Here is a 24,248-nt window from a genome sequence, read left to right on the forward strand (position 1 = left end):
CCTTAGCCAGAATTCAGAGCTTTAAGCTTTGATTATATATTGCAGAAATTTATTTTTAAGGATGCAGTAGATTGAAAAGCAATCCTCACTTGCTGATCCATTTATTTTCTCACCCAATAAACCTGCCTTGATTTGCTGAACACACAAAGCATCAAGACCAAGAGTAATGTCATTTGTTTTAAGCCAGAGCCACTGTCTTTCTCAAAGGGCACTGAAGGAGACTGGAATAATTATGGTGATCATTTCACATAATATACAAATATCAAATCATTATGCTGTACACCTGCAACTAATGTTATATGTCAATTATACTTCAATAAAAAATTAACATAAATAAAAAAAATAAAAAGGCACTGAGAGGCCCAAATTGCTTTGTCATTTGGTTGGTGAGACAATTAAATTAACCAGCCTTTCTGGGTTTTAGAGGAAAGTTGAAAACCCCAGCAGCTTTCAGCAAATTTAGCTGTGTCAATATCTTTTCATGATTTGTTTAAATTAACTTTTCATTTCAAGTGGGGCAGTCTGGGAAAAGAAAATAGCTTGAATACCTGCCCAAATGTCACAACTTTTATTAATAATGCCCAAGACGTGCAAAGTATTTTTCAGTTTGCAGGGTGTTTCTAATACATGATGTCACTTGATCTCCAGGCCAAGCCTAGGAAGAGCTAGGACTCATTCCCTGGGGTCTGAATCATAATGCATTACTCCTTTCAAATAGTAGCAGTTGCATCCTCATTTATGGATCTCTGAAGTCTTGGGGCTAGCATTTAAAGGATACTTCAAAAATGCCACGTTAGGGGGTTTATTTTGAGAAAGATTGGACCAGCTCAGGGTGGAGCCAAGATGCTTGCTGGAAACAGAAACAGGAGAAATAAGTGAAAGTTTGTGAAGGGGATGCTGACCAACAGGCTTATTCTCCTGAAGGGAAGAGATTAGAAGATACTGCTATGGGGAAACTATGCGGCCCAAAAGAAAAAATAATTATATATTGAGACTTCGGCTTCCACCTGAATCTTCACCCAGTTACCCTGAAGTAAGGCCACCAGTCAATATGCTCAAGCCTTATACAGAGCTTATATAATCTTTTTTAGTGCTTTATTCATAAATAAGAACAGCCTGAGAAAAAGTTTCCTAGATGTGTGAAACATGATGGCAGAAAAAAAAAAAAAAAAAGAAAAGAAAATGCAACAGAGCTAAAGCTGTGAAAACCTCCCAGAAATTAGAAGAAAAAGACAGAGATAGAAAATAAGACCAAAAAAAAAGAAGGAAAGTTGGATGATGCTACCAGGAGATCAAATATCCAACTAATACCTCAAAAAGAGTACAGGGAAATTAAGGGAGGATTTTAGCAAAGAAATTTTATATTATGATTCTCCAGAACTGAGTGGTCACTCAGGGTCCACCCTGGGCCTACCAAGTGTCCAGAACTGCAAACAAAAGAACACTTGCAAAAAGGACCTTACATGCCTTCTGGGCAGGATGTATCCAAAGGGTAAAGAATTAAGATGGCATTAGCTTTCATATCACATCTTCTCTGTCCATTCATCCATTAATAGGACACTTAGATTATTTCCACATTTGGGGTGTTATGGATAGTGTGGCAGTGAACACAGGAGTGCAGATAGCTCTTTGATATCCAGTTTTCATTTCCTTTGACTATAAGCCCAGAAGTGGGGTTGCTGGATCATAATGGTAGTTCTACTTCTTATTTTTTGAGGAATTGCCGTCCTGTTTTCCATAGTGGTATATGTATACAAAGGAACATTATTTCAACCATGAGAAGCATGAAAATTCCTCAATTGGTGACAACATGGATGGACTTTGAAGGCATTAGTCTAAGTGAAATAGCCAGACAGAAGGAGACAAATACTGCATGGTCTCACTTATATATGGCATCTAAACTTTTTTAAAGTCAAACTCCTAGAAACAGAGTAAAAAGTGGTTGCCAGGAGCTGGAGTGTTGGGTAAATAGAGTAAAAGGTAAAAACTTTCAGCTATAAGATGAATAAGGTCTGAGGATCTAATGTACAACATAGGGACTATAGTTGATAACACTGTATTCTATCATTGAAATCTGCTAACAGAGTAGAGCTTAGCTGTTTTCACAGAAAAAAGAAGAAAATAAAGATGAAGAAGAAAATAAAGACATGAAGAAGAAGAGAAAGATAAAGAAGAAGAAAATAAAGACATGAAGAAGAAGAAAAGAAGAAGAAGAAGAAGAAGGAGAAAATAAAGACAAGAAGAAGAAGAAGAAAATTAAGATATGGGGGTAATATATACATCTAACAAATCACCATGATATACACTTCACTTGTCTTACAGTTTTATGTCAGTTATACCTAAATAAAACTGAATTTTAAAAAAAAAGGCTACTTGGATAGAATTATTCTTCTAAAACAAGAAGATAAACCAAGAAGAGACACGGGATCCAGGAAAGAAGAGATCCCACCCAAGAAAGAGCCAAGGGAATCCCCAGGATGATAGGAAGAGAAGTCCCAGAACAAAAGCTCAAGCAGCCCTCAAGAGCAGAGGAAGCAGGAGGCTGCAGAGCTCCAGGAAATAGATCTCCAAGGAAATAAAAAATGAAACTGACAGATTCCATGATGTATTTGACAAGTAGAATTTTAGAGTTCTGTTAGTTGGGAAATGTATTTGCAAGAGGTACACAAAAGCAAACCGAGAAATTGAAATAGGGCAATAATTACTCTAAGACAAAACAAAACTCTATATATAGGGAAGTAAAAGTAGTCCTGGTACACCACATTGCTGAATTAGGAACAGTAGTTACATGGTCATAATAGTGCAAATGGTAAATAGCAACTGAACTAAAAGTTGTTTGGATAAAAGGAAAGAAAGAAGATGTGTGAGTGAGCTGCCGTTACTTTTCATGGCTGGAAGCTAATTGGTAATGCCTAAAATTGAAATATCAAGAAACATAAGTATGAGAGGGCGCCTGGGTGGCTCAGTTGGTTAAGCAACTGCCTTCGGCTCAGGTCATGATCCTGGAGTCCCAGGATCGAGTCCCACATCAGGCTCCCTGCTCAGCAGGGGGTCTGCTTCTCCCTCTGCCCTCTTCCCTCTCATGCTCTCTGTCTCTCATTCTCTCTCTCTCTCAAATAAATAAATAAAATCTTTAAAAGAAACATAAGTATGAGAACAATCCTTAAAAATAAGAATTCTTAAAAATAGAAGCAACAGCTGTAAGAGGTGACGGGGGGTTACCTCTAAGGAACAAAAATTAATGAGAAGCAAGGTGGGGAAAGGGATTGCTGGTTTTCACCCTAAATCTTTTTGTACTCCAACTTCTTAAATCCTGTACCTTGAAAATAATCAGTTCCATGTTAATTATACTTTGGAAGGTGACCTGAAACTAAAATTTCCAGAAAGGGTCAAATGTGCCGTAGCTGTAATACTCTAGACAATACAAACTAAATACTCCCTTTAAAGACTTAATTATACTGGTATCGTACTTATAATTATAGACCAAAGTTTGAATTTGTTTGGCTGCCTAGAGCACCAGGGTCACCTGATAAATAGTAAATTTGGCTTTCATTTTGTTTCTTGGTGCCCTATCCTTTGGAGTACGTTTGCTATGTCAATTAAATCCCTCTGGGGCATTATTTTTCTCTTGCCAACCACAATGTGATTTTGGCTTTAAATGTAGGAAGATCAGCTACTTGATCATATGGTCGTGGCCTTGAGGTTCAGGTACTTGAAGCAGTTAGTTGAGTGAGCAAGCTAAGGATGGGACAAAGTTGTTAAGATTGTAAGACTAATGAAGTTACACTTTCTATTTCCATCTTTACTGTTAACTAATATCCGCTCCAATTCAGATGCCACTGCTCCTACTGTATCTCCCATTTCCAAGACATTTTTAGGAGGAGAGTAATGAAGGGCATAAGAGCTTAGCTCCTGAGATCAACTTAATAGAAAAAGAGCAAGAAATCAGGTCTCATTTTTAAGAAAATCTTCAATTTTCTAAAAGAGGCCTCGTTCATCCCTAGTTCTTTGTAACATGGGCAGGTAATGTCTTGGTCCCATTCTTTGTTGTGTGGTTTGGGATTTTTTTCACTGGTATCTAATAATGCACAGGCTTGCTGGGTGCTTCTAGTTCTACACAGGTCTTGCTTTCAAAGCATCTGAGTTCACATCTATATGACGCCTTCTGTGAAAATTGTTTAATTAAAGTACCCATCTGTGCTGTGAGAGCATTGGAGGTTCCCCGGGCCTCACTATATAAGAAACTACAATAAGAAACCCATGTGTTTTGGGCGCCTGGGTGGCTCAGTCGGTTGGGTGACTGCCTTCGGCTCGGGTCGTGATTCTGGAGTCCCGGGATCGAGTCCCGAGTCCGGCTCCCTGCTCGGCGGGGAGTCTGCTTCTCCCTCTGACCCTCCTCCCTCTCATGCTCTCTGTCTCTCATTCTCTCTCTCTCTCATATAAATAAATAAAATCTTTAAAAAAAAAGTTTTAAGATGCAAAGTTAACATACAAAGTATAGAAAATTAGGGAAATTATGGAGATAACAATATCCTAGGATTTGAATACCTGAAAAGGGAATAAACTGGAATTGTAACAGTGGCTCTCACTGATCTTAAACAAATCATTTCATTCGATTGCCATCCGCTAGTTCCCCTCTTTAAAAGTGGTTATAATAGGGGCGCCTGGGTGGCTCAGTTGGTTAAGCGACTGCCTTCGGCTCAGGTCATGATCCTGGAGCCGCGGGATCGAGTCCCGCATCGGGCTCCCTGCTCGGCGGGGAGTCTGCTTCTCCCTCTGCCCCTCCTCCCTCTCGTGCTCTCTGTCTCTCATTCTCTCTGTCATAAATAAATAAATAAATAAATAAATAGAAACCCGTGTGTTTTCATTGATTACTCTAGGTCATTCTATAAACTGCGTTTAAACATTATTTGCAAAAACTAACATTTCAAGATGATGTGATAATTGTTTTACTCTCTTTAGGATGCCAAGATGCTCAGCATAAGTTTTCACAGATTGTAGGATAAATCAACAATGGGCCATGTAAGCAAAGGTCCAGGCAAGGAACCCTGCTTCAATTATTTAAACCTTCCTTAATAATATTTTTTTTAAATACCCTCAGGTCTTACTATATATTTTCCTAGTTTTTTATATCACTTCTTGAACATTTTACTGAAGTGTAATATGCATACAGAATAGAGCACATACCCAAAGAGAACTGAGCACTCCTGTGTAACCAGCACCCAGATAAAGAAACAGAACATGACCAGTACCCTCTATGTATCCTTTCTCAATCACTGTCCCCCAAGGGTAACCACTGTGCTGTCTTCAAACAGCATAAATAAAATGGAATCACACAGCATGTCCTCTTTTGTGTCTCATCTCTTTCACTCAACGTGATTCATATAAAGTTCATCCATCACTGAGCATAGTTCTAGTGTGCTATTACTGTGGACTATTCCACTATGTTAATGTACCACACCTTACCTATTTGTTCTTCTGTTGGTAGGTTTTTGAGCATTTCCAGCTTCAGTTTATTAAGAGCACTACAGTTTTGAACATGATACTCCATATCTTTTGATGAATATATATAAACACGTCTATTGAGTATGTATGTAGGAATGTGTAGCAGTATCATAGGGTATGTATATATATTCAGCTTTAATAGATACTGCCAAACAGTTTCCCAAAGTTGTTGGGTCAACTTTTAACTCTTTTTGTTCAGGGCGTTTTTATTTAATGATATTCTCAAGAAAAGGCCTATTATTAGATCACTGTTTTTTTCATTGTAAGTTTCAAAATCATGAATGACCCGTTTAAATGAATCTGCCACATAAAGTAGAATGCTTTGATTTATTAATTATAGTAAAAAAATTTTCTCTCGGGATATTGGAGTAAACACTTGGTCATTAGAAATGTTTGCAGACTTATTACAAAGGAAAAAAATTCACTAACATCTATATAGAAAGTAAGTTCGGGCAATCTCTCAGATGGACAGTTTGGAGGGAAGCTTTTCCAGCAATAGCCATCAGGTAGTAAGCAAAGGACAACAGAGGGATTCTAAGACCAAGAACCAGGCAGTCTGAGATAATGTCTCAACTCTACCAACCTTGTGTAAACCCCTTAATTTATCTGAGCCTTTATTTTTCTCTTCTACAAAATAAGAGTCTGAATCCACCCTTCCAGTGTAAGGACTACGTGAAGATACATTATATTATATATGTCAGTTGTAATTATATAAAGTAGAGAGAGTTTATGTTTTATATCAAAAAGCCCTAACATATTCTTAGACCATGACATTAAATTTTTAACTTTCCAATTATACTCCTAGAGAGTACATTTTCCCTGTCTTGTTTTAGCCCTGCTTTTTGTTATCACTGTCCCCATTTTTAGCATTAGTGGTATTACACAGTCCAATGTCAGGGAATTACACTAATTCACGTTCGTTAATGACCCTTTCGTTAGTTTACTAGCTGGTTTACTGTTAGTTTACTAGTTGCATTGTGGGTTGTCAGTAGTCCTTTGCCACTATCTTATCAAATAGTGACTACAGATGTGCAGTGGGTTCCCGGAATGCATGCTCTTGCTCAGATAGTTTACCTCGGATAATGTCCTCTCTTTTCCTAGCCAATTCACAGATTGCTTTATGTTATACTTTTTGCTACTTTTATTGTCCGGTGTGAGTTGTTTTGAAAACCAATTCCACTGATGTGGCAGAATGTGCTTAACAGCAGGCTGAAAATGCCAAAGTCGCCTTCTTCACCCTCTGGGCACTGAATCGGGGCCAAGGACAACAAGGAAAAGATTCTTAATATATATTAACTTAATAATCTCCCTTTTCATTTTATCCTATTTTCTCCTCTCTTTTGTTTTTCTTTTTTATGTCCCCACATATGCCACCTGCAGTGCGTTTGGCGTAGTTACGCAGCTGATGAGAAATCCGTTTCCATTGCAACCTGGAAGCCACACTTGAAGGCCTTGCACACCTGCAGCCCTACCAAGTAGGTATCACTGTGACAGCTGGTGCTCCCGTCAAGCCTCCTCACGGTCCCAACACAAACCACACATGCACACACACACCACACATGCACACACACACCTGCAGCCCTCCCAAGTAGGCATCACTGTGACAGCTGGTGCTCCCGTCAAGCCTCCTCACGGTCCCAACACAAACCACACATGCACACACACCCCTGCAGCCCTCCCAAGTAGGCATCACTGTGACAGCTGGTGCTCCCGTCAAGCCTCCTCACGGTCCCGAAGCAAACCACACACACACACACACACACACACACACACACACACACCCCTGCAGCCCTACCAAGTAGGCATCACTGTGACAGCTGGTGCTCCCGTCAAGCCCCCTCACGGTCCCAGCGCAAACCACACACACACACACACACACACACACACAGGTGTTGGTATTTGGCTTGTCTTATTCTCTGTTGCCCTTCGAGAGATTCAAACCTGTTCAGTAGCAACTCAGGCACAAAACTAAATGGACTCAGTATCGTTCCTCACCATTCACAGACTAAGCTTAAAGATTAAAGGAATTCAAACTTGCATAGAGATTTATTGCTACTATTTCATGCTTATTTTCTAATAAATCATTTCATAAAGCCCACTGAAATTCTAAAAGTAACCACCATGGTTCTTGAAAAACAATGATGGTTTAAACTCGGTCCATCACCTGACCCCAAGCAGGGAGCACTTTGAGAGCAATGTATCTTTGCATAAAGTCCCTCAAAGTCATTTCTCATCTGGATCGTCTTAAAGGATGGTCCTGGAGCTTTCACTTGCTGATCAAGCTAGTGTCAGTAGCAAAAGAAGAGCTGGAGTCCTAATAGGATTACTGCATACAGTGAAGCAATGGGACCAATCAGATTAAAATTTGAAATTAGCATTCAAAATTGGAAAGTAATATGGCTTCTATCCACATTTCATTGGCCCAAACAAATCACCTGGCCAGGCCTCAACTCAAAGGGGATGGGAAAGTGCAGTCCTCCCATGTGCCTGGAAAGAGAAGAGAACCAGAACATGAACAGCCCTGATGGTTACCACAATGATCTTTAATTTAAAAAAAATCCTTAGTCCTGGAGTCTTGGACTCCAGTTCAACTATCCGAATATACTTAATCAAAATCACCATCTTCATTAAAGAAGTCCTCGTTGAAACAACCAAAGCACATAAGCCAAGGGAAAGGCTTTCTGTGTGTCACCCAGCTTGATTGCAATAGTCAGTTCCTCAGGTTGTTCAAAAGTTACCAAAATGCTTATTTACTTAGTACTTTAGAGCACCTGCTGTTCCCCTTCGTAGTCCAACAAAACCTTAATCCCAGTGGCTTCACGGGATTCAAGGCATCCAAGTACTGTGATTCAATCAGAGAAACCTCTTTCTTCCTTGCTGTGGAAGAGCAATCAGCTGGGGAACCCTTCATGACTTACTGCCTGGAATTTCAGTCTCAGAGGAGGTTTGTGCTGCTTCAGAACACACGCTGTTAGGAAGCCGTACGTCTGTAACTAACTGTCAGGGTCTGTTATGTTGCTTCCCTGATCCTCCCCGGGCTCCATCCACAAAGTGAAGGACGAGAGGTGAGCAAGATAACTTCTCAGCTCTGATAAGACATGTCTCCTAAAAGCTGGGATCAAAACCTGTGATAGAGATATTCCTAGAACCCCAGGTCTTCAGAAGGGATGGAACCTTAGCAAGGAAAGAAGCACGGATGCGCTGTCGAATGAATGCATGCATGAGAAGTCTCTTTTCATGTAAATCTTAAAATTGAGTTGACTTTGCTTTATTGAGGACGAGACTCTTTCAAAGTTGTGGTAATAAAAACGAAACATCTATTCCTTAGAGGTATTAAGTCAGAAATGGGAATTGTATAGAAATTGCGTTTCTTGTACTCCGGAAGGTTTCTAGGTATATATGTAAGAGGAAGACTAGTAGAAGAAACAAAAGAAGGTTCTCAAGTGACAGAAGAGAGTGATCTATTATCATGTGTTAATTTGGCTTTCCACTTCCCGAAGTTTTTGGATTAAAGTCATTCTGAAGCCTGGAAAAAAATTATTGAATAATAAGTCAAATTCTCCCAGTGCATAAACTATGATTTTACATAATTTCTCTTTCTTCCTCTGAAATTTTCCATTTTAAATGGGGGGAGGGGAGGGAAGGGAGAGGAGAATTTATGCAAACACCTATATCCATGCTGTTCCACTCTGGTTGTCCTTTCCCTGTACCCCTCATTTACCTCTGAGTCTCGGCCCCATTTACTGAATAACAGGTACTTGTCCTGAATGACACAGCCGTCCCTGGCAAAGTTCAGGGAACCTGAATATCCTAACATCTCTCCCTCCAGCGACATGTTATTGTTCCAAATTGTGTGGTTCTTAATCTTTATTATTGTTGTTATTTTTGTTAAACCATGGAGAACATGATAATAATTATGGACTCTTTCCCACCAAAAAAAAATATTCAATGCAAAAAAAAATCAGAATTTTGCCTACAATTTTAGTGTATTCACAGACTCCCTGAAGCCAAGTTCAGAACCTTTGCTTTAGAAAGCAAACCTGCTTTAATCAAGTTTGTAGATCTGTGAAGAGAATAATTTACAATGACTAAGGGGGATATTTTTTCATTTATAATTAACTGGCTTACTGAGTGCAGAGTGATGTAATAAGAAACAGACCGAAACTTCTTTTTATTTATATAGTGTATTTCCTGTAACATTCAGAGTTTAAGAACGTCTGAAGAGATGATTCATTCATTCATTTGTGCATTCGTTAAATAACTATTCATTCAGCACCTATTATTTTGCAATTTCCAGGCATTAGAAGTGTAGTAGTGAAAGAAAAAAAAAACAAATAGTTTAGAATCTCAGGCTTTGGGGAATGTATATTCAAGAGACATTGGGAAGAGAAAATAAATGAATAAATAAAATATGTAACAGAGTAGTGCTAAGGAGAAGAGTATAAAGTAGGGAAGGAATTTGTGGGACATTAGGGATTACAATTTTAAAGAGGTGGTCAGGGAAGAGATCATATTATCAATAGCATCATCATCAATGATATCGCTGTCATTAAAAAACATGAACTCATGCTCTTGTTCCCAGGAGTTTTAGAGATACAGTGAGATGCTTTGACTCCTCAACCTCATTCCAGGGAGTAGGATGGAAGAGAGGTGTGACAGGTGTGCAGGGGAGACAGGGTAGGGTGAGAGGGCAAGCCATACCCGCTCAGTCCTGCCGGGCATATATCCCACAGTTTCTGACTCCTTTCTGGTCTGGCTGGTCTCACATAGGCTTTCGAGGTCTTAGCAGTTGCTATTTCAAAGTTTTGTTTTAATAACAGAAGGATTTACAGAGGGAACATATTTTTCTTGATTTTCTTCTCAGAGAAAATGAAGGCTGGGCAAAGTGTATGACACAGGTAAATGTGCTCTTTTAGGGAGTGAGTCTGATATTTTATGAAGCTGTGGGGAATTGTCAAGCTCCAAGGATGCCGTGTGATAATGTAAAAAGTCAGAATGTAGACATTCTCTAATCCAGTGCCTTCAATTTTTTCATAAGAAAATCAAGACCTACAAGAAAGTGAGGTGCTTGCCCAAGGACACACAGTCATTTGTAAAGAGTAGGGACCCCACACCATGTTGCACAGACCTGAATTCGCTAAAATGGGTTGTTAAAAATACCATCCAACACTAGTCCAGGACGGTTGTGATCAATTTCCCATGCACCTAATTTACTTCAAGAGAATTCGTACTGTATACAGTATGAAAACAAAATCTTTCTCAACAAGTGATTGAAGCTACAGTGTAACCAGCACCATTCTAAGAGTCCTTGTTGATGCCAGTTAGATCAGAACTACTTTCTTAACCATGGATAACTTTAGCTAACGTGGAGTCTACAGTTTTAGGTTACATGTGGGCACTGTTGGTCTTGCTAAGTAAACATGCCAGTTCAGGTCGTGCCACAAAGAATATATGTTGAAAAGTTGGGTACAGTTCTTACAAGGAATACTGCTTCTGTGGATCTTACTTAAAAAGAATTACTTAGGGTACTTTATTCCCCATCCTCCATTATCAAGTGCTATAAATGTATTCACCAGTTTGTCATCATTTCTCTTCTGCCTGCACGCACCTGAAGGAAAGAACAAGGGGAAACATCCAGCAGGTTTGTGATTTCTCTTCTGCTCCATGTTTGTTTATAAATCTGATACCTAACCGATATTTGAAATGTATCTCATGTGAGTAAAATTGATCAAGAAATACAAGATGATTAAAAGTGACCTTTCACAAGATTGCCTGCAAAGGTTGCTGCTTCATTGATTTTTTTCCCCCTTGGAAGCATCAGTGTCTCCCTAACTCACTGCTTTTTATAATCGGCAGGGCATGGAACATCCTTGGGGAAAAATAATAATTATGGCCTTTGGTTATTCCTTGGTACCATTTTCTCAGATGGAAGTCTTACCGAAGTATTCAAATTCTGGGAAGCAATGTAAGATATATTCCCCTTCATCAGGGTCCTTTTAGAGTAAGAAAATGGTTTTTTTGGGCAAAAGGAACACTGTGTACAGAAGGTAAAAACAATCCCTCTGTGACATCTCCAGCTCATTAAGCATTGGTTTACTTGAGTAACATGATTCAGAAGAAGAGCCTCCCCCCGCCACCACCGCCCCATTCTTCAGGAAGAAGAAACTTCACCAAATAATTTATGGCCATTCTTTTATGCCTTTCAAGGAAATGCTTTATCAGATTAAAGAGCAGAGAGTTAGACCTAGGAGGAATGGGAGGTGAAAGAGAACATTTTATTCTGTGTTAGTGAGTGCCAGAAAGAGTCTGGATTTGGGAGCAAAGCCCCGAAGGACAGAGCCAGGTGGATCTCAACACCATTGGAGTGAGGAGTAGAGAGGCAGAACCAGCAGGAGAATCCCAGGTGCCTGGAAGGGAAGAAGAAAAATTGTTGTCCTAGCATTGCTACTTGTTTCAGTAATGAAGAAACAACAGGCATTCCACCTGCAGAGTTGGCCCCTGGGTGGGGACCAATGGGAGCCCAGGGATTGTTCCTTAAGTTCTGTACTGTCATACTAATGACACTAATTATAATATACTTATATAGTACTGAAACTAGTTTTGAAAGTTCACTTGGGATGATGAGGTTCTGGGTCATCCGTTTCTGCATTATATCAACACTTAAAAAGATTCACGAGCCAGAACACAAATGCATCCATGATGAGAGATAGATGTGGCAGGATGCACAACACTCCTTTGAGGAAGGTAAGCCTACACAGGGATGGCATTAAAGACTCTTCTCTTACTTGGTAGTCAAAGAGTTAGGGCCAAGGTCATTAGATATTCCTGGGTGATATTTCCAGAAAGTTTTAGTAGCCTGAAGATTTGGTCTTCTCTACTTTAGAGATATTTCTGCCCAAAGAGAGGTTCTGGTGATTAGACTCAGAACATTCTTGGCATAGACTCTAGAACAGGCAGTCTCACCAATTCTGACCATTTAGTCCTCTTTTGTCTAGACTCCCAGCAAACCCCACCGTCCTTCTGTTGTGGCAATTTTACTTGAAAAGAGTTACACAAAATAAATCATAGCCATTATAAGCCATTTAGTCTATTTGGTGATATTTGAAAAGCTCTCCTTGTTTCAGGAGCTATCCATTTACAAATTATGTCAAAGGGTAATCTGTCTCCAAACCCTAAAGGCAGAGACTATCTTTGGCACAAACTCCATAGGTCACCTGTCTTGGTTTCATCCTCCAAACCAGACCTATTGACACCTAGAGGGGAAGTCTGTGAATCATGTGGAGGTGCTCACAAAAGTGTGACGTGGTATGGCAGTCCTGAGTAAGGGCTCACTTTTTCCAAATGTTACCAAGGCAGGAAGCAAAGACAAAATTAAAGTGTAACTATGGAGCTTTTTTATTCTTCACTCCAGAAATGAACCTCCCAATCAGCTGTCACGATTCAAAAAGACTACTGACCAATTTTTTTTTAACTTCATGATGTTCACATGTACCTAAAATATCAAAATTTATTCTACATGCTTGTGAAGAAGGGTGTCAAAAATGACTCACCTGTAGTTTTGAACATATACAGAAACACCGAGGTATGTTACACACAGATTTCTTACTTCTCTATGGTCACTGGACATTTGGCAAAACCACCATGAAACATGTCCTATATTACCATTTATTTAGTATACATGCCTTACTTGATGTTTCATACTTCATACACTTAGGTCTTCTGTCCCCCGATTATGTATCGCATCACCCTGTGCAAAGCTATGACAGAGAATGTGCTCAATAAACAATTCTTAGAGTAATAAAATGTCCCTGACCTCCAGTAGTTCATGTAGAAAGAGAAAACACCAACAAAAATGGGAAAGAGGAAATATACAAAGAGAGAGACAATGAAAAAGTAAAAACATTTCAATAATCTGAAGGAAACAAGCTGAAGCTCCCATTTTAAAACATCACTTTAGCTTTCACTTTGTTGTGTTCCATGGGCAATGGAATTTATAATACTGCAGAATGAATGCAAAAAGACTATTGTATTAACAATAGCAACAGTACCATCTTAAGAAAAACAAATTTGCCCTTACTCAAGCAAAATGTGCACAAAGGAAAATGCATTTATAATGCGTATGGTTTCTTAGAAGAGAGCAGATTTGGCTCCAGACTATTGCTGAATAATCCTTGACCCAATTTCAAATGGATTGATTAACACCAGCCAAATGCAAAGCCCTTTACTGTGTTTGGGGCCATTGGGTTACTGATGGTGATTCAGATAAGCAGAAGAGAGAAACTTCAGCCAACTCTGTGATCTTCCAGGTATCTCAGAGCCTGAAGTCTCCTAAATCTTTCCTCCTGGTTTTTCATTGTGTTAAGAACTGGGAGTAATTCAAGCATGGCTGGGTTTAGTACAGTAGCCAGTAACTCTCTCTTGGTGCATCTGACCCGGTCTCCCTCTGAATGACCGGGCCAGACACGGAGAGGCTTTGCTCGCTGCAGAATGTAGTGAAACATCACACACATTCGTATACCCCCATAGCTAATGAGGTTCCCTGCTTTGGAATATTCTGGTTAGAGAGATTTTTGTCTTTCTACACTGAGGTTAGGGTATGTTTAAACAAATTTGGGCTAGGGAAAGACATCCAGTTCTGTGATGCTTTTGCATTGTTTGCAACAGGTCCAAAATTTTTCTTTAAATATACAAACCATCAGTCTCAAGAGGCTCTCAACCGAGCAACAGTTGAAATAGTGTCTCTTTGAGACATTAAAATAATGTCTTTGGTACGGGGTCAGGTACAAATTACTATTAGTCTCAATTGAGCCTGCTCTGTTTTTCCTCTACTTAGACCACAAATGCAACTTCTTTAGCACCATTTAAAGATTCATTTGTTTTCCTCTGTCTTCCCATTAAAACAGTTCTAATCCCATATGTGGTGAATATGTTTATTGATTTTATTATAATTAATCATCCCATTAAGTAATTTTTCTAACTCATTTTTTTAAACTGGATAGTTTTTCTCTGTTTTGGTACTAATTGTCACTTTCAGAAAATAGAATTTACCTATAAACCCATCTAACCAAATTAAGCCAGGATTCTCACCTTGAGATTTTATGTCCTCCTCCCTTCCTCCTTGATAAGGGGGTCAGTTGACCATCTGGTACACCCTGCCACAAAAAGGCTCTTCTTCCTATTAGGTTTTTATTGCTACTAGAATAGGTCATGCCAACAGAAGTTTGGGAATTATCTATAAATCTTGCTACTTCTGCCTACCCTGTCTCCTTAATCAACAATTGTTGGCTATGTGCGTGCTTCATAGTTAAGCTGCCTTGATCACAGTCTATAGGCTTTAAATAGAGCCCTGTCAGACTTCTTATTAGACTATCTAAAGTTGCTTTAACAGGTTCTTGTGAGACTGTTACAAAGATGCATGTCTTCAAAGTTAAAGCATAAATGATATTCTTTTATTACGTTATCATCTTCTGCTGTGATCCACTGAGTGCTTTGTCCAAATTGCTCCTACGTGGTTGGCTTTATTAGGTTCTGAGATGTGTGTTTCTTAGGAGAGAATGCTAGAAAAAGACTGTGCATTCTTGTATTTCTTGGGCGTTTGTTTTCCATTGTTTACATTTTCTTTCTTCTGTGTGCAATGAATGATCTGCATGTGTTGTTAAACTAAGTAAGGCTAGACTTTTTTTTTCCCCCCTAGCATAATCAACTTGTGTCCTTATGGGCAAAATGTTAGATTGTTTCAAAAACAATCTTTTGAAAATGGTTTCTCCTTCTGTTCGCATTTATTGATAGAGGGAAAGGATTTAGTCTTTTAAAAACATATCAAAAGACTTACAACAAGAAACTCTTTTTTTAACAAGCTAGTGACCTAGAATCTTTTCTTCTGACTTTTTGGAGCATGTATCCTGACAATTATTGATATTAACTATAACTGCAGGTATTGTATACAAATCAAGAACCTTTTTTAATATTTCAAAGCAATTAATGTTATCAACTTCATTGATTCCTATAAATATTTAAGGTTCTGAAATATTTTGTTCCTCGTTTATACTGTGTTGCATTGCTGTTCATTACAAGGGTTGCTGTATTTTAAAATATTTATGTTCTTATTTTCATATGAATCCGATGCTAACACACAGGCTACCATCATTTGTAATGCGTGTTTCACATCCAGTCGTTTCAACCTCACCATTAAGAGCACTGATTATATTCCAAGCAGCACAATTAAACTACGTAGTCAGTACTTACTGCTTAAATAGTATGTATATTATATCTGAAAAACAATAAAGCCAAATGGCTTTGTTGTTCTAAAAAGAAAAAGAAATCCCTAAGCACTTTCGTGGTGGTGAAATGCTTAGTAATGTGCTGCTCTATTTCCCTCACTCCTAGTAAGTTCTGTAGTAATAAGCAGAAGCTCTTCAGAACGTGCACCTCACGGAAGCAGAGGTACCCAGCATCCCGGCTATGACATGAAACTTGAGAATGCCAACTAACCTCAGGTGCATGACCAGGTTCCACCGCCATCCTACCTGAGCCCTGCTCAGAGACTCACTCTTCCTAAGGACTTCTTGAATGAGGTTTTCAACCCGCTTGTAATTTTCCTTGTTGCCTGTTGCCTGCTTTGATACTCTACGCCAGGGCCAAATCCGCAGGGTCCCGCACAGCCCTGGTGCCTCCTTGTGGTGGGACAGCTGCTGAGCTGCTGCACGCACTGGATTGTTCACGGCTCAGTCGCCGTACTGTGCCCGAGGCGAGAATTTGTAGAATGCTTATCCTCTGAAGGGCTAAAACCCTAATTAAGTATAACAAGGACTACAGCATTCTAAGTCCAAGAGGATTACTGTGGGGTTACAATAATGCCACACAGTTCCCTGGCAGGGGACATCCAGTAGTAGCCTGCATGCTGGGCCATTTGAGTTATTTGTACATCTGGTTCCTAGAGGGGGAAGAATTCCCTACACGGTTCCCCATAGTTGTGCAGGCGCCCCCTCCTAGAGTCCCCAGCTGATGGATGCCACAATCAATGACCACAATGTCCTTTGGCTTATTTTCTCCAGAGAAAGACCTTCTTATTGGTCTCCTAGGAATAATCTTTGACAATCTTCCTAAAAACACTGTTACATAGATCTTCCTCAGAAGTCACATTTATAGGGGCTCCTGGCTGGCGGAACATGTGACTCAATCTCAGGGTCATGGGTTCAAGCCCCACGTTGGGCATGGAACCTACTTTAAAAAAAAAAAAAAAAAAGCGTGTTTATAGATGTGACCAGAAAGTAGGAAAATAACGAAAACTTGAATGGACCAGTGAAGAGTCTATATTTTTAATCAATGTGCGTTTTCAGTAATCAGCCATCTAATCAGTTTAATAGTCATCTAATCAAGATGCTCTGTTGATTTCCAAAGGGGAAAAGAAGTAGAAAAACTAATAGAAGTGAGCTTTTTTTAAGAACAGGTCTTTGCTTTGGAGAACAAAATTTTGCCTGGTTAAAAAGTTCTGGGTTAAGATTTTATTCTTAAATTTCATACAATTATGTCAAAAGAGAGACTGAAAACGTTAATCTTTTTTTTTCTAATTTCATATGTAATATGTTGGACTCGCTTTAAAATGATTTTGGTAATTCTTTTAATATTAGACATTGGCAAATATTCATGCAGTTAAGAAGGACAAAAAGCGGGGCACCTGGGCGGCTCAGTTGGTTAAGCGTCTGCCTTCGGCTCAGGTCATGATCCCGGAGTCCTGGGATCAAGCCCCGCATCAGGCTCCCTGCTCATGGGAAGCCTGCTTCTCCCTCTTCCACTCCCCCTGCTTGTGTTCCCTCTCTCGCTGTCTCTCTCTCTCTCTCTCTCTCTGTGTGTTAAATAAATAAATAAAATCTTTAAAAAAAAAAAGAAGGACAAAAAGGGACATGGTACCTAGAACTCATTTATATCAACTTTAAGTGCTTTAAATAGTACTAAGATTCAGAGAAAAATATTATTTCCACTTTCCATGAAAGAGATGCTATCAAAATGTTTCATAGAGGCAACTTTTTAAAAATATTTTCACAGGAGCAATTGTTTTTAAATATTTCATTATTGTAAATTAGCCATGGAGGGTTTGATGCTGATACTTATTTCAGATTTTTTTTACTTTTTCAGTAATTGAAATTCTTAAAAGGGAAAAACTAAATTTTATATTAAGTGGTTTTATGATGTTTTCATCAGTTTCTTCTTCATTTAGTCGGTATAAGAAAGAGATATATCTTTAAAGTTTGAGAAAATAATTTGATATTAACGAAACTCAACCTTCTGCAGTAATTAGCATCTATGAGTTCCAGAAAAGGTAATAACTAGATAAAGTACAGTGAGAACATTTGCAGTGATCGCTATGTAAATTTAAGCCATTCGTTCATCTAAATAAAGGTGCAGAGTTGAGCATATGTTCCTGAACCCGATCATCACAAATTTAAATGATGGAACAGATGTGCTAAAACTGAAAAGACATGTGAAATTTTTACTATTTAAAAAAAAACAACAACAAAGTTTGAGAAGAGTAGACATTTTGGGTCCTATCCCTTTGAGGATCTGTTTAAATGATTTGAAGGTTTGGGATGACATGGAGAACCTAGCCTCAGCATAAACAGATGCAGTTTTATATGTTATCGTTGCTGTTGTTTGATGTGATCTACCATTTAATCATGCATTTGTCAAGTGCAGAGAAAGCCTTTGACTGACGGGATTGTTTTAAAGAACCCTTGAACCCACCTGACCCCATCACAAAACTGCCAGCCTGTTCTTTGCATGTGCCTTCAGCTAGTCATGCTGAACTTAGCTCCATCTGCATTTCAGAGGGGAGCGGTCAGTTGCATGGTCGACTTGTTTATTGTTACCAGGACTTTCTGATCACCATAGTTCATTATTTGATTTGTTTTCATGTAAACACATAAAATGTGGTGTCTTTTTAGAATATCATTTGTTAAGCAACTAGGCATGGAAAAATAAATGTTACTGTTTCTTGTTAGCTACAAAACACATAACCACTAAACACATTTGCTGTTGGCATGCTGCAGCTGGGGACAGTGGACATTGCGGTAAGTGGAAAAAACAAGGGCTCCACTTCGTCTCGGATAATCCGTGTCCATGAGAACACTGCCTCCTTCATGCCCCAGAAAGGCTGCAGCATGACTGCGGGTCTGAGCCTCTCAGAGTAGCTGCTCCAACTTACTGCCCTCAGACCCTTCACCCTTCATTTCGGCAGACCCTGAAGAGTCCTGGGGCTCTCGCTGGCTACCAGTGTCATTTCCTGAGGAATAACACAGCACTTTATAAATGAAACAAGAACACAAACAAAATGGGGACAGAGCACCTCCTACAGTTCACTTGGTTCCCACAAAAATCCCTTAGCTATGTTGCTATTTTCGTCTTTATGTTCGAGATGAGGACTCCAAACCCCAAGTCTCTTTGATTCCAACCTGCCCTTCCCACCACATCACACCACATCTTTTGATTAGGAAAGCATGGAGATACACTTCGGGTTTTGTTGTTGTTGCTGATGCTTCCTTTATCAACCCACAGCATTTCAGTCCTCGCTGGCATCTGAGAACTGAATGTCTAAACAAATATAATTTACCAGTAGCTGCCACAGCAAATCAATAACCTGTTTGATAGCAGGAAATTGTGTTAGTGAACATACCATCTCATTCCGTTAATCAGTCATCACATTCATTATATGCTGGGGCTGTTCTACATTGTGTGGTTTTTGTCTCACAAGAATGAATGCAAGCATAAAAAAAATGGGTGTTAAATGTTGTATGTTTAGTATTATGTATGCAGTACTACCAACTGCTATGAGATTGCATGAATTTATGGATATCATAATCTTTGCCTGGAATATGAAATGCATGCAGAATGTAGATATATATGTATATGTAACTGTCATCCCTGTAGAAATGCTTAGAAATTACAAAGAGATATGCTCCCAAATAAAAAAAAATTACTTTCTTTAAATCTCAAAAGTTGAGGTGAAAGCTAAAATCTATTTCTAAAGCAAACACCGAACCAGTTCTTGGTTATTTCCAGTGTAATTGTGTACAAACTACCGTACCCAACGTCAGTCCTTTCTGTGATGAATCCAGGAAGGGTGTGCCTACCTGTACAGTGAGGTTGAGTTCAAACGAATGCAAACAGATTAAATAAAGCTCCAGTTTTCAATAAGGGAAGAATACATTGCTATGCTCCTACTTGCTGAAAACGTTTGTCTGTTGAAATATAATATACAGTTTCATCTCAGTATTGACCCAAGTGGAGTGGAAGAAATTGCTTGAAATGGAATAATCATGCCTCTGTTGTCCACAGTCAGAAGCTAAGTTTTAAGGAACGAGTACGCATGGCTAGCCCCAGGGGCCAGAGTATTAAGAGCAGACAAGCCTCAGTAGGTGACAGGAGGTCCCCGAGCACCGACATCACCGCCGAGGGCAGCCCCACCAAAGTACAGAAGAGCTGGAGCTTCAACGACCGAACCCGCTTCCGGCCCTCGCTGCGCCTCAAAAGTTCTCAGCCAAAACCAGTGATAGACGGTAAGCCCTGTTTTTCCATAACTGTGTTTAATTGGATAGGCAATCGTGAGCAAGATTATGAAGTAATTAATTCTCCATGGTACCACTTGAAGATAGAAGAAAACAACCCCAAGGAAGGAATTGTTTGTTTGTTTTATTGGAAATTTATTCATTGCCTTGGGCAAATGTACAGAACATAAGTTTACTTTTGGGAGCAACTTTGGCAGCTAAATCTACATTTCAGAGAAGTCAAACAAAATGTTACTTCTTCGCTTTTTATCTACAACACATTATTATTTCTCAGGCAAAGTCCCTATCAAGATCAACGTGACTGTCCTTCTCACGTATAGGTTATGTCTGACCAGCAAAGGTCCATGGCCCAAAGATGATCAGGTGCTCTGTGAATGTCTTGAAACGCAGTAAGAAGGGTGACAATACTTTTCTGGACAACAATGAAGGTGCTATTCCCTTTTCTACTATGCTCTATCCACCAGTAAATCAGAGACCACCGCTTATCTTCCTTAGCGAGATTCCTGTTGAAGTTCTGATCTAATGATAAGTAGAATTCAAGTTCTTCTCCCAAGAGGAGCTAACCTACTTTATCATACAATGTGTCAGAAGTTTACTTGCCAACACATTTTATTGAGTGCCCCATAATTTTCATGTTTATAAAACAGTTTCTTTTTCATTTAAGATTAGCTTGGTTTTCTTTTTAAGTATGCCCCCCCCCTGGGATCTCTTCTACTGGGCAGAGAACCAAAGTCAAATAGCATCTTCTATGAATGCATAAAAACTGCAAAGGCTATCGGCCCTTCTGTTCTCATTCCCTAGTATAACCTGTATTTTCCCAGGCTATGAAATCATGAGGGATAAAATTAACAACCAGGGGTCATAATCTCCATGACCTCAGGCTCCCTGCAGTGAAGTCCCTGGAACCTCAGCCCACGGTTCCTCCCAGCTCATTCAGAGATCCCCAGGGATATTACTCCCACTCTTCAGTGAGCAACGTGAGTCCCCTCTTCACACCTCTTCATGCTCCACAACTTCGTGGATGCCGTGCTCTCCAAGTAGACGCCTAGCTGCTGACCCGATGCGGCCCCTCCCGGTGGAGCTTGCAGCTCCTGTCTCGGTGGTGGGACGTGCTGATCCTGCCAAGCTTCCCTCCACCTGTCACTCTGCTAAAGGAGGAAATGCCCCCTCCACCAGCACTGGATGCTCCCGCATCAAGCCTCTGAGTGTCCTGAGTCACTGCCCAGATTTTCAGTGTCCTCTGGTTTCTACACTCTCCTCCCTAGGAATTTGGCTGAAAGCCCTTGAACAGCTGAGTCAAGAGTTACCCGTGACAGGGCTTTATGTTGCGCTCAAAATAGACTTTCTGAATATAAATGGATGCATCATTTCTGGAAGGCAATTTGGCAACATATATCAAAAGCCAGGACATATGCCTAAGCTTGGACACATCCCACCCACCAATTCCGTTTCTAGGATATAATCAATATAATGAAATAATATCAGACATTAGAAACGGTGACCCAAATAAAAAATTACTGACATGAAAAGATGATCATAAAAAACACATTATTCCCTTTTGCTGTGTGTGTCTGTGTGTGTGTGTGTGTGTGTAAATTCATGTACTTATCGGAAAAAATCTGGAAATATTTATAGCAATGTATGAACAATTACCTCCAAGTGATGAGGTCATAGTTACACTTTCTTTCTTCATTTTACTTGTCTGTATTTCCTATTATTTCTACAATGAACATGTAAAGCTTTCGCAAAAGAAAACAAAGGATGATTTTCTATTAAAAAATTGGACCTTCTTTTCACACAATACCCTCTCCCCTTCCCCGATTCTAGGGGCCCTTGGTCTAACACCCCTCTCCTTAGGCTGATTCCCCCCACACACACCCCTCTGCCAAGAGGTAGAAGGGCCACCTTGTCTCAGTGCTGGGGACCAGCCTCTATTGAGTGTAGACATGGATTGTCTAATGAAGTTCAATGTACTGCAAATAGAGCCATATTAGGCTCTAGGGTTGCCATAACAAAGGAGCACAGCCAGGGTAGCGTAAACAACACAGATTTATTTTCTCACAGTTCTGGAGGCTAGAAGTCCAAGAATCTCCTTGGCTTAATGGTTACCTTCTCCCTGTGTCTTCACTTCATCTTCCCTCCATGCACAGCTGTGTCCAGATTTCTTCTTTTTTTTAAAGATTTTATCTATTTATTTATTTATTTGAGAGAGAGAGTGAGAGTGTGCACAAGCCTGGGAAGAGACAGAGAGAGGGAAAAACAGAGTCCCCGCTGAGCAGGGAGCCAGACACGGGACTTGATCCCAGGACCCTGGGATCATGACCTGAGCAGAAGGCAGACGCTTAACTGACTGAGCCACCCACGTGCCCCAGATTGCTTCTTCTTATAAGGACAGCAGTGATATTGGATTACAGCACACCCTAATGAGCTCATTTTAACTTAATGTATCTTTAAAGACCCCATCTCCAAATAGAGTCACATTCCGAGGTACTCGGGGTTAGGACTTCAACATATGAATTTTGGTGGGACACAATTCGGCCCATAACAGAGCTCCTGCTCACACACATCATACCATCCCTGGGCAAGCCAGGGTGTGCCCATATCTTCAGACCTAACCCTGGATTCACACTGTGCTAGAAATGTACACATGACCCGCGGTGGGTCCATACTCTTCCAACAGGGCCTTCAAAAAATATTCGACTTTGTGCTGTGAGGTCCTTATGGCTGGCTGAGCACATCTAAATAAAAAAATCAATAGGATCTGAATTTTGAATATGGAAAATGAATTCTACCTGTATGTTTGGCCAGAGGGAGAGCATTTTTCAAAGACTTCTAGCGTCGGCACTATCCATCACAGTATTTCAGTTACTGCAAAGACGTCTCGGAGGTCAGACAGAAACAGAAATCCTATTCTTTAACACATAACAGGTTGGAAAGGTCTCCTGCCATCCATTTTCTACCCCATTTCATCAAGTTCTGTTTGGTTCAAAAGGAATTGCTTTTCCCTGGTTGATGCCCATCTCAATTGGTTCTGAGTTCCTCGAGTGACAGGAGGCCTGCTTGCTGTTCTGCGGAGGTGGCTCCGTCGGCTGCCCACCTGCAGAAGATCATGACTCCTGACTCCTCATTTTATCCAATAGTCCAGATTCTTTACCTCTGATTTAACTCAACGATGGGCTTGGGGAAATGGAAGTTTCTTTTTATAGGGAAAAAAACAACTGAAATAGCTATCAGATAAATGTAGACTTCAATTATACATTTTTATTTATACTGCCTCTCCCGGTTTTAAGTATGTCTAAAAACCACTTACTACCCATAGAAAATAATATATAACCCCACAGCCAGCTCCCAATTATTCCAGATCTATTTGCTCATTCACTTCTGGGGCTCTTTTCTTCTACTTCTCTCTTTTCTGTAGATAATTTTAGGCATTTCATTGCCCATGAACAGCTCAAAGAGAGTGGATGAATAGCAGAAAGAATAATGAAAAGTCTAATTGGCCTTTAAGTTAATAACTAAGTTACATTTGGAAAATAATGGGCCTGTAACTAAAAGATACTATCATAGAAAAACAAAGGAAATTTAGGCTTAATCCATAGGCTTTAATAATCCCTGCCAAATCTGATACACTTTACTACAGACGGTATTATTTTTATAATTTAATGACTCTTACAAAAGCCATTAAATATCGCATGTTGGGCTTTTTTGCTATAATTTTTTGTGAAATTCACATCTGTAACACTTAAAAGGGGCATAATTGTCTTCCAATATTCTACATTTGTGTATATGGAGAAGTGGAAAGTAATAGGCAGATGTTGAAGCCAGAAATGAACAAACAGCAAAAGGAAGAAAGTAAACTATAAGGAACTGCCGTGGTATTGGCGTAGCAAATTTCTTTTGACTGATACGGTATGAATTGTATTTTTAGTTTATAAATCCAATAATAAGAGAGAGAAGTTTTCCATTGGTCAACCAATAGTATTTAAGCTTCTTCATATAATTTTTTAAAGTAGGTAGGATATGACTTTTTCAGATTCCACATATAAGTGCAATCATGCCGTTTTTTCTTTCTGTGTCTGGCTTATTTCTCTTAGCATAATGTCCTCCAGGTTTATCCATTTTGTTGCAAATGGGATGTTGCTCTTTTTTAAGGATGAATAATATTCCATTATATAATTATAC

General features: G+C 39.6%; 1 protein-coding gene across 4 annotated transcripts in view; it reads left to right on the forward strand.

The window, feature by feature from the left end:
* The window catches only part of KCNQ5 (potassium voltage-gated channel subfamily Q member 5), a 509,304-nt gene that overhangs the window by 427,208 nt on the left and 57,848 nt on the right, over positions 1-24,248 (forward strand). For 2 of the 4 annotated variants that reach the window (XM_034991524.1, XM_034991527.1), the window contains exons 8-11: positions 6,886-6,980; positions 11,120-11,146; positions 15,892-15,948; positions 19,837-20,057. In XM_034991524.1, the coding sequence (XP_034847415.1) occupies positions 6,886-6,980; positions 11,120-11,146; positions 15,892-15,948; positions 19,837-20,057 (400 nt within the window). The remainder of the gene's footprint in view (positions 1-6,885; positions 6,981-11,119; positions 11,147-15,891; positions 15,949-19,836; positions 20,058-24,248) is intronic. The other 2 variants (XM_034991525.1, XM_034991526.1) reach the window with 2 other exon arrangements.

The sequence above is a fragment of the Mirounga leonina genome, unplaced genomic scaffold, assembly GCF_011800145.1.
Source record: "Mirounga leonina isolate KUSES-001 unplaced genomic scaffold, KU_Mleo_1.0 Mir_53, whole genome shotgun sequence".
Lineage (NCBI taxonomy): Eukaryota > Metazoa > Chordata > Mammalia > Carnivora > Phocidae > Mirounga > Mirounga leonina.